The following is a 13,828-nucleotide window of genomic DNA, read 5'->3' as shown; positions in this document are numbered from 1 at the left end:
TAGGGGTCTGGTCTGGGGTCTGTATTAGCTTAGAGGTCTCGTCTGGGGTCTGTATTAGTTTAGAGGTCTGGTCTGGGGTCTGTATTAGTTTAGGGGTCTGGTCTGGGGTATGTATTAGTTTAGGGGTCTGGGGTCTGTATTAGTTTAGGGGTCTGGTCTGGGGTTTGTATTAGTTTAGAGGTCTGGTCTGGGGTCTGTATTAGTTTAGGGGTCTGGTCTGGGGTCTGTATTAGTTTAGAGGTCTGGTCTGGGGTCTGTATTATTTCAGGGGTCTGGTCTGGGGTCTGTATTAGTTTAGGGGTCTGGTCTGGGGTCTGTATTAGTTTAGGGGTCTGGTCTGGGGTATGTATTAGTTTAGGGGTCTGGGGTCTGTATTAGTTTAGGGGTCTGGTCTGGGGTTTGTATTAGTTTAGAGGTCTGGTCTGGGGTCTGTATTAGTTTAGGGGTCTGGTCTGGGGTCTGTATTAGTTTAGGGGTCTGGTCTGGGGTCTGTATTAGTCTAGAGGTCTGGTCTGGGGTCTGTATTAGTTTAGAGGTCTGGTCTGGGGTCTGTATTAGTTCAGGGGTCTGGTCTGGGGTCTGTATTAGTTTAGAGGTCTGGTCTGGGGTATGTATTAGTTTAGGGGTGCACACCAATGGGTACTATAGTACAGAGAGAGAAGAAGCTGACCACAATGGAATATGTCCAGCTTTGGCATGAGGCCACTCAGGAACCCCCGTCAATTTCGGGATGACCCCAGGATGGGTCCACTCACCTCATTGAAGGCAGCCAGAATTCCAGAGGTCTGACTAGAGAGTCCAAAGCGCTTCTCAATGGTGGAGATTGAACTCTTGAGGTAGCCGGAGAGGAGGAGCTGAGAAAGCTGAAGGAGTCCATGACAAACCACAAAGACCTGATATAGGAAGATGACGGTTTACATATTACATATGCAGAACATGCCCGGCTCACTCAAATCATGGCCACAGATACACGATCGGTGCTCGTGATAACAGACGGGTTTATTATGGACTCATCCCATCATCTATAATCCATTCATTTACTCAAAATGAGAGGCTCTACAATATATTCCATACTAAGACAAGGTACAGAGCTGTGCTCATCCTGTGATGCCTGGTTCATGAATAGAAAAATACAGAGCGATAGCAGAGGAAGGAAATAGACACCAAACACCTGCAGGTCACCTGCTATAGAGGACCTGAAACTCTAATGGCAGAGGGTAGACTAATGCAAATACCGTACCTATGTCAAGTAAGTAATATTGGGGTCAAAAACTGGGGACCTCCGCTCAAAATGTATACTCTTGTAATTTTTGTTGCTTTAAACCAAAGCTTTATAAATCATAGATACAGAAAGTAAGGACAAATATTAATAGTCACACACTGACCTGCAGTGGCAAATACCGCCATATAATACTCATATAGTACTGCAAGCACAGTGCACAGCTCTGGAGTATAATACAGATAAGTAATGTAATGTATGTACACAGTGACTGTACCAGCAGAATAGTGAGCGCAGCTCTGGAGTATAATACAGGATAAGTAATGTAATGTATGTACACAGTGACTGTACCAGCAGAATAGTGAGCACAGCTCTGGAGTATAATACAGGATAAGTAGTGTAATGTATGTACACAGTGACTGTACCAGCAGAATAGTGAGCGCAGCTCTGGAGTATAACACAGGATAAGTAATGTAATGTATGTACACAGTGACTGCACCAGCAGAATAGTGAGCGCAGCTCTGGAGTATAACACAGGATAAGTAATGTAATGTATGTACACAGTGACTGCACCAGCAGAATAGTGAGCGTAGCTCTGGAGTATAATACAGATAAGTAGTGTAATGTATGTACACAGTGACTACACAAGCAGAATAGTGAGCGCAGCTCTGGAGTATAATACAGGATAAGTAATGTAATGTATGTACACAGTGACTGCACCAGCAGAATAGTGAGCACAGCTCTGGAGTATAATACAGGATAAGTAATGTAATGTATGTACACAGTGACTGTACCAGCAGAATAGTGTGTGCAGCTCTGGAGTATAATACAGGATAAGTAATGTATGTACACAGTGACTGCACCAGCAGAATAGTGAGCGCAGCTCTGGAGTATAATACAGGATAAGTAATGTATGTACACAGTGACTGCACCAGCAGAATAGTGAGCGCAGCTCTGGAGTATAATACAGGATAAGTAATGTAATGTATGTACACAGTGACTACACCAGCAGAATAGTGAGCGCAGCTCTGGAGTATAATACAGGATAAGTAATGTAATGTATGTACACAGTGACTGCACCAGCAGAATAGTGAGCGCAGCTCTGGAGTATAATACAGGATAAGTAATGTAATGTATGTACACAGTGACTGCACCAGCAGAATAGTGAGCGCAGCTCTGGAGTATAATACAGGATAAGTAATGTAATGTATGTACACAGTGACTGTACCAGCAGAATAATGAGCGCAGCTCTGGAGTATAATACAGGATAATTAATGTAATGTATGTACACAGTGACTGCACCAGCAGAATAGTGAGGGCAGCTCTGGAGTATAATACAGGATAATTAATGTAATGTATGTACACAGTGACTGTACCAGCAGAATAGTGAGCGCAGCTCTGGAGTATAATACCGGATAAGTAATGTAATGTATGTACACAGTGACTGTACCAGCAGAATAGTGAGCGCAGCTCTGGAGTATAATACAGGATAAGTAATGTAATGTATGTACACAGTGACTGCACCAGCAGAATAGTGAGCGCAGCTCTGGAGTATAATACAGGATAATTAATGTAATGTATGTACACAGTGACTGCACCAGCAGAATAGTGAGCGCAGCTCTGGAGTATAATACAGGATAAGTAATGTAATGTATGTACACAGTGACTGCACCAGCAGAATAGTGAGCGCAGCTCTGGAGTATAATACAGGATAAGTAATGTAATGTATGTACACAGTGACTGCACCAGCAGAATAGTGAGCACAGCTCTGGAGTATAATACAGGATAAGTAATGTAATGTATGTACACAGTGACTGCACCAGCAGAATAGTGAGTGCAGCTCTGGAGTATAATACAGGATAAGTAATGTAATGTATGTACACAGTGACTGCACCAGCAGAATAGTGAGCACAGCTCTGGAGTATAATACAGGATAAGTAATGTAATGTATGTACACAGTGACTGCACCAGCAGAATAGTGAGCGCAGCTCTGGAGTATAATACAGGATAAGTAATGTAATGTATGTACACAGTGACTATACCAGCAGAATAGTGAGCGCAGCTCTGGAGTATAATACAGGATAAGTAATGTAATCTCCTATCTATCTATCTATCTCCTATCTATCTATCTCCTATCTATCTATCTATCTATCTATCTCCTATCTATCTATCTATCTATCTATCTATCTATCTATCTATCTATCTCCTATCTATCTATCTATCTATCTATCTATCTATCTATCTATCTATCTCCTATCTATCTATCTCCTATCTATCTATCTCCTATCTATCTATCTATCTATCTATCTATCTATCTATCTATCTATCTATCTATCTCCTATCTATCTATCTATCTATCTATCTATCTATCTATCTATCTCCTATCTATCTATCTATCTATCTATCTATCTATCTATCTCCTATCTATCTATCTATCTATCTATCTATCTATCTATCTATCATTTTATCTCCATTTACCTTAATGCTGTTGAATGGGTTTCTGCAGATTTTCTTGGATTTCGTCTGGTTTTCACAGTAGATGTTCTGATTTGTGGCCGTCATTGTCCTGGTGACACTTTACTCCCCTGCAGATGGATGAATGTTGTGTTATCGGACCTGTCTGACCAGACCATCACTTACATACAGTTTATAGCATAAAGGTCTTTTACAACCTAGAAACTATGACAAAGATTACAAAAGTCGTCACCTGGTCTACGCGGATTCTAAAAGGCAGCTCGACTAAAGTTCAGACTGTCAAAATTTCCAGGAAATTTACCATACCTTTGGGTTTGCCTACAGGTATTTGAGAAGTTATGTAAGGTATTAATACCGTTGAACTAAAAGCCTGAGAAAGTGACCAAGACCAAGTGCAAGTTCTTCTTAGGCTACAACTTCTTCTCACCCTATTATGAGACGACTCAGATCTTTCCATAGACAGATATGGTTGTAAGAGTGGAAGAAGATTTAGATATAGATGACATCCAAAATATAGAATACATTAAGAAGACCATATTACATCATTGAGGGGTGTGAAGACCCCAAAAAAGGACAAGACATTCTGAAGGAACAACATATGAGCCGGGAGATTGTACCAACTTTGTGTCCTGTACGTTCATGTAGCGACTAAGGTCAACTTTTCACCATTAGTCACCAGTATATGTCTACAATGTTCTGTCTTCTCGGTTTTCGAGCATCTTCTTGCCATTTTTAAGAATGATGTGATCATCTCCATCCATCTTACTGATCATTTTCCTTCCATAATTGTCTCCTCTAATGACCAAAGTCTTCTCCAACATCTAAAGTAACGTTGGTTGTAAGGCACGGAAACAACTATGCCCATCAATTGTTAGTAGACAGGTATATTCTGTATCAGTGCAAATGTTTAATAGGAAGGTAAAGAAGTAGCCGTTAACCTATCAGAAGGGGGCGCTATCGGTGAGTTACTATTGTAAGCAGGACGTCCTCTTATCTCTGCAGCAAGATAAAACTGCTTGAGACACCAGGATGGACCAAAAGTGTCAAAGACGTAGAAAGGAAAAGTGAAGGACTGGACAGCAGTGGTGATAGAAATGGGAAAATTGTAGTGTACAAACACTGGAGGGATCAGAGGGAAGATCTCAATGGCCAGAGCTACATAGGTGATGGCCAATACAGTTACCTATAGATCTTATATAACGCTTGCAATGGATATCACATTGTATCACAACAAGGCGGGGTAACAACACAAAAGTGAATGAACTAATAAAAAAACAATCACACACAAGTGACTGAGCAAAGTCTTTACAACAAGCAATAAAAATCCAGAAGAAAAACAATAAAACGTCCAGAAATAATCTGTTACCATAGCCTAATATAACCCCGCCAAAGGTGAAGAAAGATAAAGGTCCGCAAACTTTTTCCCAGACATAGAAAAGTTTCCTAATAACTTCTTATGTTGACTCTGCAAGATAACCGAGGACATCTAAGGACAAAAGTGTCTACAATAAAACGGCTCCTATGTACAAGAATATCTACTGTAATACTACCTCCTATGTACAAGAATATCTACTGTAATACTGCCTACTATGTACAAGAATATAACTACTATAATACTGCTCCTATGTACAAGAATATAACTACTATACTACTACTCCCTATGTACAAGAATATAACTACTATAATACTGCCTCCTATATACAAGAATATAACTACTATAATACTGCCCCTATGTACAAGAATATAACTACTATAATACTGCTCCTATGTACAAGAATATAACTACTATAATACTACTCCTATGTACAAGAATATAACTACTATAATACTACTCCTATGTACAAGAATATAACTACTATACACTACTCCTATGTACAAGAATATAACTACTATATACTACTCCTATGTACAAGAATATAACTACTATAATACTACTCCTATGTACAAGAATATAACTACTATAATACTACTCCTATGTACAAGAATATAACTACTATAATACTACTCCTATGTACAAGAATATAACTACTATACACTACTCCTATGTACAAGAATATAACTACTATATACTACTCCTATGTACAAGAATATAACTACTATAATACTACTCCTATATACAAGAATATAACTACTATAATACTGCCCCCTATGTACAAGAATATAACTACTATAATACTACTCCTATGTACAAGAATATAACTACTATAATACTACCTCCTATGTACAAGAATATAACTACTATAATACTACTCCTATGTACAAGAATATAACTACTATAATACTACCTCCTATGTACAAGAATATAACTACTATAATACTACCTCCTATGTACAAGAATATAATTACTATAATACTACTCCAATGTACAAGAATATAACTACTGTAATACTACCTCCTATGTACAAGAATATAACTACTATAATACTACCTCCTATGTACAAGAATATAACTACTATAATACTACTCCAATGTACAAGAATATAACTACTATAATACTACCTCCTATGTACAAGAATATAACTACTATAATACTACCTCCTGTGTACAAGAATATAACTACTATAATACTGCTCCTATGTACAAGAATATAACTACTATAATACTACTCCTATGTACAAGAATATAACTACTATAATACTACCTCCTATGTACAAGAATATAACTACTATAATACTACTCCTATGTACAAGAATATAACTACTATAATACTACTCCTATGTACAAGAATATAACTACTATAATACTGCTCCTATGTACAAGAATATAACTACTATAATACTACCTCCTATGTACAAGAATATAACTACTATAATACTACTCCTATGTACAAGAATATAACTACTATAATACTACTCCTATGTACAAGAATATAACTACTATAATACTACTCCTATGTACAAGAATATAACTATTATAATACTACTCCTATGTACAAGAATATAACTACTATAATACTACCTCCTGTGTACAAGAATATAACTACTATAATACTACTCCTATGTACAAGAATATAACTACTATAATACTACTCCTATGTACAAGAATATAACTACTATAATACTACTCCTATGTACAAGAATATAACTACTATAATACTACTCCTATGTACAAGAATATAACTACTATAATACTACTCCTATGTACAAGAATATAACTACTATAATACTACTCCTATGTACAAGAATATAACTACTATAATACTACTCCTATGTGCAAGAATATAACTACTATAAAACTACCTCCTATGTACAAGAATATAACTACTATAATACTACTCCAATGTACAAGAATATAACTACTATAATACTACTCCAATGTACAAGAATATAACTACTATAATACTACTCCTATGTACAAGAATATAACTACTATAATACTACTCCTGTGTACAAGAATATAACTACTATAATACTACTCCTATGTGCAAGAATATAACTACTAAAATACTACTGATATGTACAAGAATATAACTACTATAATACTGTCCCTATGTACAAGAATATAACTACTATAATACTACCTCCTATATACAAGAATATAACTACTATAATACTACTCCTATGTACAAGAATATAACTACTATAATACTGCTCCTATGTACAAGAATATAACTACTATAATACTGCCTCCTATATACAAGAATATAACTACTATAATACTGCCCCCTATGTACAAGAATATAACTACTATAATACTACTCCTATGTACAAGAATATAACTACTATAATACTACTCCTATGTACAAGAATATAACTACTATAATACTACCTCCTATGTACAAGAATATAACTACTATAATACTACCTCCTATGTACAAGAATATAACTACTATAATACTACTCCAATGTACAAGAATATAACTACTGTAATACTTCCTCCTATGTACAAGAATATAACTACTATAATACTACTCCTATGTACAAGAATATAACTACTATAATACTACCTCCTGTATACAAGAATGTAACTACTATAATACTACTCCTGTGTACAAGAATATAACTACTATAATACTACTCCTATGTGCAAGAATATAACTACTATAATACTACTCCTATGTACAAGAATATAACTACTATAATACTACCTCCTATGTACAAGAATATAACTACTATAATACTACCTCCTATGTACAAGAATATAACTACTATAATACTACCTCCTATATACAAGAATATAACTACTATAATACTACTCCTATGTACAAGAATATAACTACTATAATACTGCTCCTATGTACAAGAATATAACTACTATAATACTGATCCTATGTACAAGAATATAACTACTATAATACTGCTCCTATGTACAAGAATATAACTACTATAATACTACTCCTATGTACAAGAATATAACTGCTATAATACTACTCCTATGTACAAGAATATAACTACTATAATACTACCTCCTATGTACAAGAATATAACTACTATAATACTACCTCCTATGTACAAGAATATAACTACTATAATACTACCTCCTATATACAAGAATATAACTACTATAATACTACTCCTATGTACAAGAATATAACTACTATAATACTGCTCCTATGTACAAGAATATAACTACTATAATACTACCTCCTATGTACAAGAATATAACTACTATAATACTACTCCTATGTACAAGAATATAACTACTATAATACTACCTCCTATGTACAAGAATATAACTACTATAATACTACCTCCTATGTACAAGAATATAATTACTATAATACTACTCCAATGTACAAGAATATAACTACTGTAATACTACCTCCTATGTACAAGAATATAACTACTATAATACTACCTCCTATGTACAAGAATATAACTACTATAATACTACTCCAATGTACAAGAATATAACTACTATAATACTACCTCCTATGTACAAGAATATAACTACTATAATACTACCTCCTGTGTACAAGAATATAACTACTATAATACTGCTCCTATGTACAAGAATATAACTACTATAATACTACTCCTATGTACAAGAATATAACTACTATAATACTACCTCCTATGTACAAGAATATAACTACTATAATACTACTCCTATGTACAAGAATATAACTACTATAATACTACTCCTATGTACAAGAATATAACTACTATAATACTGCTCCTATGTACAAGAATATAACTACTATAATACTACCTCCTATGTACAAGAATATAACTACTATAATACTACTCCTATGTACAAGAATATAACTACTATAATACTACTCCTATGTACAAGAATATAACTACTATAATACTACTCCTATGTACAAGAATATAACTATTATAATACTACTCCTATGTACAAGAATATAACTACTATAATACTACCTCCTGTGTACAAGAATATAACTACTATAATACTACTCCTATGTACAAGAATATAACTACTATAATACTACTCCTATGTACAAGAATATAACTACTATAATACTACTCCTATGTACAAGAATATAACTACTATAATACTACTCCTATGTACAAGAATATAACTACTATAATACTACTCCTATGTACAAGAATATAACTACTATAATACTACTCCTATGTACAAGAATATAACTACTATAATACTACTCCTATGTGCAAGAATATAACTACTATAAAACTACCTCCTATGTACAAGAATATAACTACTATAATACTACTCCAATGTACAAGAATATAACTACTATAATACTACTCCAATGTACAAGAATATAACTACTATAATACTACTCCTATGTACAAGAATATAACTACTATAATACTACTCCTGTGTACAAGAATATAACTACTATAATACTACTCCTATGTGCAAGAATATAACTACTAAAATACTACTCATATGTACAAGAATATAACTACTATAATACTGTCCCTATGTACAAGAATATAACTACTATAATACTAGCTCCTATATACAAGAATATAACTACTATAATACTACTCCTATGTACAAGAATATAACTACTATAATACTGCTCCTATGTACAAGAATATAACTACTATAATACTACTCCTATGTACAAGAATATCTACTGTAATACTGCCTACTATGTACAAGAATATAACTACTATAATACTGCCTCCTATATACAAGAATATAACTACTATAATACTGCCCCCTATGTACAAGAATATAACTACTATAATACTACTCCTATGTACAAGAATATAACTACTATAATACTACTCCTATGTACAAGAATATAACTACTATAATACTACCTCCTATGTATAAGAATATAACTACTATAATACTACTCCAATGTACAAGAATATAACTACTGTAATACTTCCTCCTATGTACAAGAATATAACTACTATAATACTACTCCAATGTACAAGAATATAACTACTGTAATACTTCCTCCTATGTACAAGAATATAACTACTATAATACTACTCCTATGTACAAGAATATAACTACTATAATACTACCTCCTGTGTACAAGAATGTAACTACTATAATACTACTCCTGTGTACAAGAATATAACTACTATAATACTACCTCCTATGTACAAGAATATAACTACTATAATACTACTCCTGTGTACAAGAATATAACTACTATAATACTACCTCCTATGTACAAGAATATAACTACTATAATACTACTCCTATGTGCAAGAATATAACTACTATAATACTACTCCTATGTACAAGAATATAACTACTATAATACTACCTCCTATGTACAAGAATATAACTACTATAATACTACCTCCTATGTACAAGAATATAACTACTATAATACTACCTCCTATATACAAGAATATAACTACTATAATACTACTCCTATGTACAAGAATATAACTACTATAATACTGCTCCTATGTACAAGAATATAACTACTATAATACTACTCCTATGTACAAGAATATAACTATTATAATACTGCTCCTATGTACAAGAATATAACTACTATAATACTACTCCTATGTACAAGAATATAACTACTATAATACTGCTCCTATGTACAAGAATATAACTACTATAATACTGATCCTATGTACAAGAATATAACTACTATAATACTGCTCCTATGTACAAGAATATAACTACTATAATACTACTCCTATGTACAAGAATATAACTGCTATAATACTACTCCTATGTACAAGAATATAACTACTATAATACTACCTCCTATGTACAAGAATATAACTACTATAATACTACCTCCTATGTACAAGAATATAACTACTATAATACTACCTCCTATATACAAGAATATAACTACTATAATACTACTCCTATGTACAAGAATATAACTACTATAATACTACTCCTATGTACAAGAATATAACTACTATAATACTACTCCTATGTACAAGAATATAACTACTGTAATACTACTCCTATGTACAAGAGTATAACTACTATAAGGGTGCATTCACACTGAGTAAACGCTAGCTTATTCTGAACGTAAAACATGTTCAGAATAAGCGGCCTCTAAAGCAGCTCCATTCATTTCTATGGGAGCGGGGATACGAGCGCTCCCCATAGAAATGAATGGGCTGCTTCTTTCACTCCGTGCAGTCCCATTGAAGTGAATGGGGAGTGCCGGCATGTACGCTCCGGCATGAGCAGAGCTTGCCGTATACGCCAGCACTCCCCATTCACTTCAATGGGACTGCACGGAGTGAAAGAAGCAGCCCATTCATTTCTATGGGGAGCACTCGTATCCCCGCTCCCATAGAAATGAATGGAGCTGCTTTAGACGCCGCTTATTCTGAACGTGTTTTACGTTCAGAATAAGCTAGCGTTTACTCAGTGTGAATGCACCCTAATACTTTCCTTTCTAGTACTGTGTCGCATAGAACCTGTCTATATAATGTTGAAGTGTTACTATGTTGCAGTATACGGTTTTCTATGTATTTCCAGTAATATTATGTCACCTGGTGGAGGTTATGTAAGAAATGCTGAAGAATGAGATGTCAGTATTATGTGGAGCGTCACCCTGTGTATTACATTACAGATGAGTCTTTGCTCTCTGTATATTACAAAGTATTATCTACAATTATATAATCTGGACTTTTCCTCCTCTTCCATGTGCTATAGGTTTTCTAATCCTCCTCAGACTTGCTTTGGCTTTGTACCTCCTGGCCTCCTACATCCCCACCACCACCACCACCACCACCCCCGTTATTACATGTTCTATGACTTTAATGTCTGTTCCTGTTTTGGCTTTGATTTACCTTTCTCTATCTTGTATACAATTGAATGTGCTGCAATACCTGACACAGCCATGGACTGTAGTGGGGCTATTTCTATTTTTTCCGAACTTGAACAGTTCCTCCAGAATCATAGGGATTTCCTTTTCCATATAAGCCATTTCTAGGTATAAGAGGTCACTAGGATGACCCCTTATCTGCAACCTCTGACCCCAATTGGTAGGAGACTAGAAGAGTCAGACTGTGCAGACATGCTGGGACTTGTAGTTCCTCCACAGCTGTACAGCCCCTGGATACAGATTATTCTCAGAAATGCATACAATCCACCAAAAAAAAACAGCAATACACAATATATGCGGATAAACAATGTCCGTCTGTAGTCTCCCTCCCTGCCTATCAGGGCATGCTGAGCTTTGTGGTGTGACAACATCTGTAGGGTCACAGGCGGCAGAGCCTTGATATATACTATGTATACATCCCATCCATAAACAGTTATATTCATATGCGACACGTGATCGCTGATACATGTAACACACACTGAAGAGCGACGGATCAAAGGTTGCAGGTCATTAGTGTGCACGTATACAACAACCCCATACAAAGCTAACTATATACAAAGCCTACAGATAACCCATGTGATAATACCGGATATAGGGTCACCCTCGCCCGCTGACCATCGCTCCAGTCTCCGCCATTATCTTCCTCATATTGAAGTTGTTGCGATCAATACTAAAGCAATGGCTGAGAAGAGACAAGTGAGCAGTTACCTTGTTACAAGTTGTCGCCTGTGTTCCCGCAGTCCATGTACCTCACCCCAGGTGCTCGCAGGACTCGTCTCATCCCCCGCTCACTATTATAGTGCAAGATTTTGTAACCTTTATACAATCAGTAAACCAGACTGGTGACATTCACCCAATAAAGCAAGTAGAGCTCGGGGCTAGAGAATGGGGAGAATGGGCCGCTCCATAGACTGCAGGTCACACACTGGATACAATGTATCAATAAATCCCTGGAAGATCCTGTTACATTGTGTCCAGTCCTGTACTAGGTGTCCCTACATTGTTTTCTCACGTTGTGCGGAGGACAATGAGGTGCTAACAATAGTCTGGTGCCTCTAACCCTAGTGTATGGGTGTGTGGGGTCACTGACTATGACACTATATGGAGAGAATCCTACTAATATTATAAATGTGAAAGTTTGGATGTTTGTTACTCAATCACGCAAAAACAGCCAAACGGATTTGAAAGAAATTTGCCACATAGATATATTGTAACCTCAATAACACATCCGCTACTTTTTTTCCTGGTAAATGACATGTTTTCACTACTGTTATGAATTTATGTCCACATACTATATTACACTGCTCTTATAGCAGCTTATCTCAGCTCTGTTATCTCTTTATGTAAACACTCACTAACCCTCAGTCCATTGTGTACATGCATTTGCATATTATCTGATCTGCCTCAGGCAGTGCTGACACACTGGATGAGAAAACACTTTTTATCAAAATTGGCAGTTTGCTACGTTTAAACATGTCTGGGGAAAAAGAAAATCTAATTTGTCACAAAATTCTAAAACAATGAGAGCTATGAAGGAGCCAGAAGTCACAGAGTTCTCAAGCAGAGCTGATGGGTATCAACATGCAGACGAAGTTGCGGGCAGAGGCTAGTACTGCCATATAATGCACAGGTAACTCGCACCATAGACTGATACGTTAGTAGTGTCTTTATATATAGTCAGTGCCTATACAATGTCAGGCTGAAAAGTGCCAAAATACATAGTCATATGGTGCGTTGGTGAAAATGACAAACTGTGTCCTGATAAATAGAGCTACATTGTGCCCAGATAAAGGGTAGGCTAGATGTGTAGGTGCCTAGAAGACAGTGGGCTGTAACCATAGGGGTGCATATGTAGCACCCCTGCCCTGGTGTTTGTGGAGGACTGAAGACCCCTCTGATACCTAAAAAGTAACCATTGC

General features: G+C 35.6%; 1 protein-coding gene across 1 annotated transcript in view; it reads right to left on the bottom strand.

Moving 5' to 3' along the window:
* The window catches only part of SLCO2B1 (solute carrier organic anion transporter family member 2B1), a 59,796-nt gene extending 55,991 nt beyond the window's left edge, over positions 1-3,805 (bottom strand). The window contains exons 1-2 of the mRNA XM_075263016.1: positions 3,698-3,805; positions 756-893 (exon numbers count right to left, since the gene is read on the bottom strand). Coding sequence (XP_075119117.1) covers positions 756-893; positions 3,698-3,781 — 222 coding nt within the window. The 5' untranslated portion in view covers positions 3,782-3,805. The remainder of the gene's footprint in view (positions 1-755; positions 894-3,697) is intronic.
* Positions 3,806-13,828: the final 10,023 nt, after the last annotated feature.

The sequence above is a fragment of the Leptodactylus fuscus genome, chromosome 2 (genome assembly GCF_031893055.1).
Source record: "Leptodactylus fuscus isolate aLepFus1 chromosome 2, aLepFus1.hap2, whole genome shotgun sequence".
Lineage (NCBI taxonomy): Eukaryota > Metazoa > Chordata > Amphibia > Anura > Leptodactylidae > Leptodactylus > Leptodactylus fuscus.
This window is presented reverse-complemented; position numbering and strand designations above follow the sequence as displayed.